Source organism: Calonectris borealis, chromosome 22 (assembly GCF_964195595.1).
Source record: "Calonectris borealis chromosome 22, bCalBor7.hap1.2, whole genome shotgun sequence".
NCBI classification, from domain to species: Eukaryota; Metazoa; Chordata; class Aves; order Procellariiformes; family Procellariidae; genus Calonectris; species Calonectris borealis.
Genome location: NC_134333.1, coordinates 2,841,819 through 2,847,349, shown reverse-complemented (window position 1 = coordinate 2,847,349; position 5,531 = coordinate 2,841,819). Strand labels below are relative to the sequence as shown.

At 42.9% G+C, this 5,531-nt stretch overlaps 1 protein-coding gene across 1 annotated transcript; it reads right to left on the bottom strand.

The window, feature by feature from the left end:
- Positions 1-3,765: 3,765 nt before the first annotated feature.
- Positions 3,766-4,683, bottom strand: LOC142091753 (olfactory receptor 5A2-like). Its single transcript, XM_075171126.1, has one exon. It carries the CDS (start codon positions 4,675-4,677, stop codon positions 3,766-3,768), a length of 912 nt encoding a protein of 303 aa, XP_075027227.1. The 5' UTR covers positions 4,678-4,683.
- Between the last annotated feature and the right edge of the window lie 848 nt (positions 4,684-5,531).

The window sequence follows — 5,531 nt, the reverse complement described above, 5'->3', positions numbered from 1 at the left end:
GGCACGTTTCCTCTAGATCATATGTCATAGCTGCCAGCCCCGTGCAGATGTCTTCAATACCCTAAAATATTGTTCAAGACCTGTGTTTAGGGACTAAAATGGCACTCTAGATACGCCTAATGTGGTGTGGGTGCCTAAACTCCCCTTCTAGTCATGGGAGAGCTTCCAAACACAGTCACTGCAGCTGAGAGTTGTTCAGCACTGCCCAAGCAGACAACGTCTGGCTGGATGAACTGTTCTCTGAACTCAGCCATGGCAGTGACTAAATCCCCACGGACAACACTGTGAATTCAGATTCCATGGCTGCCATGGAGATTGTCTCATGAAATGTGTGCATTTGGATGTCCTCATCCAGTGCTAAATGCTACCAAAGACACTGCCGTGTCCTTGTTGGAACGAACCTTGGGATTGTGACTCACTCAATAGTTATGAGATGGAAAAGGCTTCCTGCTGAAGGCAACTGGGTTCCCTCTGGTACTCTTAGGTTCTCTGGGTGTTGGAGACATGGTCCAGATTCCTGATGTGGGGTTGTAGGGTTCCTTCCCAAAGTCCTTCTGGAACTCTGGGTACCCCCCAATGTTCTTAAGTGTCCCTAGTTACAGGATTGGGTAGGGAATACCTTGCGGATGAGTAGCCCATTCCAACCGCACTGCCATTTTCTGATTTGCTGTCACCATTTTTGGCACTCCCAATGACCTTGATATGGACAGGGAACACTGAATTATGGAGTTTCTTGTGGCATTTTAGACACAGGGAGTGTCCTGCCTCGCCTTCAGCTGCTGCTCTGTATGGATACAAATCTACTCTGAATCCTGCGATGTATATGCCAGCTCCATGCTGTCAACCATGGCCAGCTCAAATGACTCCAGATGTCTGTGTTTCAGCAAATGACATTTGCCTGGCCAGACTACTGCAGAAGAGTTTAGAGTCTGTAGAAGCATGCCACCCAGCACCCAAGGGCTAGCCAGAGATTGCTCTCTGGAACTGATGCTTTGTCTGTGAAGACAGAGGTTACTGCGTAGACATCAGCACTGGTGAGGCCTCACCTGGAGTACTGCGTCCAGTTCGGGGCTCGCCAGTACAAGAGAGACATAGACAGATGACACAGAGAGAATCCAATGAAGGGCCATGGAGGTGATGAAGGACTGGAGCAGCCTTCATCGTCTGTGAGGAAAGGCTGAGAGAGCTGGGATCGTTTAGCCTGCAGAAGAGAAGGCTTGGGGGGATCTTATGGATGTGTATAAACATCTGATGGGAGAGAATGGAAAAGACAGAGTGAGACTCTTGTCAGTGGTGCCCAGCGACAGGACAAGAGGCAGTGAGCACAAACTGAAACACAGGAGGTGCCCTCTGAACATCAGGAACATGTTCCTCAGCATGAAATTCCCTCAGCATGGCCGGCACAAGGCCTCCGTCACATGCCTTTCTCATCTCAGTGTGATCTTCTTGTTCGTTTCCACTGGGATCATTGTCTGTCAGACCCATGTGTCCCCTCCACCCCATCAGTTCTGGAGCTCACTGTGAATGTTCTCTATTCGGTGCTACCTCCAGTAAAGAATCCAGTCATTTACAGCATGAGAAACAAAGAGATGAAAGGTGCCGCAAGGAAATTGATTGTCTAGGAGCTTTTTCCACAAAACAAAAATGTTCAGCTTTTTGTTATGACTATGACTTAATGAAGATTTTCTGCATAATAATAGAAGTCTGGTGGCATTTTCTCTTTGAAAATCATTTATAGAAATTTCTCCCACCAGTATGAATTTGCACCAGTTAAAAATGATGAAGGTTATATTCAGAAGTCAATAGCAGTCCTCCCAGATAGCACCTTGAAAGTAAAACTAAAATCTGTCTCTTTAAATATCATGCTTTTACCCAACCAGTCATTTGCAAATTAGCCGAGGCTAATTTCATATAAAAGTTCTACAGCATCACAGGACAATAAGTGTTGGAAAGGACCTCCAGGAGTTCTAGTCCAGCTGCCTGCTCAAAGTGGGCTCAGCTATGAGATCTGGTCACTCAGGAGTTTATCCAGTTGGAACTTAAAACTCTCAGAGGGTGGAGATTTGCACTGCCTCTCTGGGAAACCTGCTCCAATGCTTCAGTCTCCACAGGGTGAAAATATTTCCTTGTCATCAGTCAGAACCTCTTTTATTTCGGCTTAAGCTCATTGTCTTTCATCCTCCCACCAAGCACCACTGTAAAGCTGGCTATATTTTCTTCATGGCAACTCTTTGCAAAGCTACAATTAGGCTTCTCCTCTCCAGGCTGAACAATCCCAGTTCCCTCAGTTTCTCCTCCTTGAGGAGGAGCACATGTGCTCAAGCTCCCTGGTCTTCTTGGTGGTACTCTGCTCAACTCAGTCTAGTTTCTTCATGTCTTTACTGACTTTGGAACCCCAAACTGGATGCAGTAGTCTAGAAGTGGTCTAATGAGTGCAAAGTAGAGGGAGAAAATCTCTTCCTTTCATTTACTGACTATGCTCCTGTTAACACAACCAAGAATGCTGTTGGCTTTCTTTGCTACCAGCTGAGTCATGTTCAGCTTGTTGCCTGCAAGGTCTCCAGGCACTTTTCTGGAGAGCTGCTCCCAAGACAGTCAGTACCCAGCCTGTATTTTTGCCAAGGGTTATGCTTTGTTATATTTTGTGCAGCTCCTGTTGCCCCCATTCCTTCTGCCTGCCAAAACCCTACTGAATGGCAGCCTGATCTTCAAGGCTATCAACTGGTCTCCCCAGTTTTGTGTCATCTGCAATCTTTACAGAAAAGTATTCTGCAACATCCTCCAGGTCAAGATGTTAAACATGACAGGTCCTAGTGTATTTTCCTGCAGTACTCCACTTGTTATCAGCCTCCAGGTAGAGTACAACCAGTTAATTACTACCCTTCAAGCCCAACCATCCAGCCAGACTACACTTTATGATATCTAAGATGGTTGTAATCTGAGTAAATGGAAACAGTCATAATACAGACATCTCCATTTCTTCAATTGTCTCCTTGCCTTAGGCTTCTAAACCATAGGCATAAAATGTTAGAGGAATGTTAAGGTTTCAGGCTAAGTGCTGAAAAACATTTGTAGTTACTGACATAAAAAGGTATGGGTGTCTTTCTGAGAAAAAAAATTAAGACATGAACATGAAATGTCTAAAAACGTATAAGCAATTAAGAGTTACTAGTGTGTCATTTAATTTTTTTAAATACGCAAACTTACAGCTATGCAATCAACTGTGTAGCATTCACATTCACTGCAACAATTATAGTCATACTGGTATAGTTACTCTAAAACAGAGATTAAATTGATCCCTCTGAATTAGATCCATTCCTCTGACCTACCTTTAGCTGCCTAAAAAAATTACTCTTTAAATCTAAATTACTCACCTAAGAATCAACTGCCCTTAAGAGCTCTCTTAAAGTGAAATGGGCCACTCTTCAGAGGAGTGGAACTGCGATCAGCTGATTTGAGGTATCACTAGTTAGACATTGAAAGCTGAACTAAGCACCCAGGCAACTGGTACAATTGGTAAAGAGAGACGACCCTTTTCCAGAGAAAAATGTCTCATCCTCGCTTGGGCAATTAAGGTAGGTCAGATTAGCTAATCGGTAGTGAGAAGTCTAGGGTAAGTAGCACAGGCTGTGAGGGCTAAAAATTACATGAGGAGAATCTTCCCTCAAATATCATAACTTATTTTCTGTCATTGTCTTCTAGGGGAAGAAAATGGTTAAAACTTTCTAACCTTTAGGAAATACTCACCTTTCTTGATCACTTTACTCAGAGGGTCCTTCGCCTCTCTGTGCTCAGACTGTAGATGAGGGGGTTGAGCAGTGGAGTCAAAACAGTGTAGAAAACTGAGAAGACTTTATTCAGTGCTCTGAGAGTCTTAGTTTTTGGCAGGACATAAACAATTCTTAAGCTTCCATAAAAAACTGTAATAACAATGAGGTGGGAAAAGCAAGTTGAAGAAGCCTTTTGCACCCCAGTGGTGGAAGACATTCTCAGGACAGTGGTGATGATACGTATGTAGGACACCAGGGTTAGTAGGAAAGTGGGTAGTGCACATACTGACGAGAGGATGAACACCAACAGTTCGGTCAGGCTGGTGTCACCGCAAGAGAGTTTTATCACTGGCGTGAAATCACAAAAGAGATGACCGATAAACTTGGGACCACAGAAGGAATGTTGTGAAATCAGGAAGCAGCTTATGGCCATAACAAGGAAACCATTCATCCAAGGCCAAGCTACAGGCTGCAGACAGTATCTGCTATTCATGACAGCTCTGTAGTGAAAGGGTGTGCATGCTGCTAAATACTGATCGTAGGACATCACCGATAAGAGAAAACTTCTGCTGACTGCTAGGCAACCAAGGAAATAAAATTGTGTGATGCAGCTGCCAATAGAAATGCTCTTGTCCCCAGTCAGAAAGCTGGACAACATCCTGGGCAGGATGGCAGAGCTGTAGCAGGTCTCCAAGCAGGACAAGTTGCACAGGAAGAAGTACGTGGGTTTGTGGAGGTGCCGATCAGCCACCACCAAAACAAAAATGAGGATGTTGCCAATCACAGTCACAATGTAGATCACCAAGAAAAGGAGGAAGAGAAAAGATGGCATTTCTGGGATATTCCCAAATTCCAGGAGCAGAAATGTTGTGATGACTGTTTTATTTCTACATTCCCCATTTGCCATGTATCAAGCCAAGAGGAAATGCATCACAGCCTGGAATAAAGCATCAAGAACTGCATTTAATTATAGGTCCGTCGTCACCGAGTAATTACTGAAGAAAGATGTTATTGTTACCACTGTACGGTCATATTGTTTATTTTCTTTTTAAGCAGTTCTTGAACATTCTCCAGATAATAATTTATGAGAGAGGTTATTGTATATTTTTAATTTTGTCTTATGTACTTTTTTTAACAGTTGTTTCCTTGGGTTCGGAAAGCATCACACGGAACTGCAGCAGGATGTTTTGATGACCTAGACTATACCAGAGCAATACAACCAGTGGAAAACTGTAATATGCATTTTCTGAGAACTGGACAGATTGATGAGCGTTTGTGTATACTGAACTTGATAAAAACCTGAAATATCCAGAAAAATATAGAGGAAGATGTTGAAAGGTATGGCTTATCTCACTTGGCAATAGTTTTTGAAACCTGCAGGGTCAGAAAGTCATATTCCAGCCTACAGAAACAAGCTATGATTTAGAAACCCCCAGTCAAAAGAAGAAAGGAAAAGAGAGGAATTCTTTGAATGACCATTTCATCACCCAAGATGACAAATACCAGACCTAGGAAGTGTAAGAGATACTGAAGGAAATCATGAGAAGAAATGTATTTTTTATTTGAATGATGCACTGATAGTTATTAAAACAATCAATTTCTTTTCCTTCCCTCCCTCTCTTCTCTCCTCTCCCTTTTTTTTTCTTTTTTTCCTTTTTTTTTTTTTTTTTTAGGGGTTGGCAGGTTTTTGTTCATTCTTTGTTTGGGTTTTTTTGTGTGTGTGTGCTTTTTTTTGTGTGTGTGCTTCTTTCAGAAGCTAAA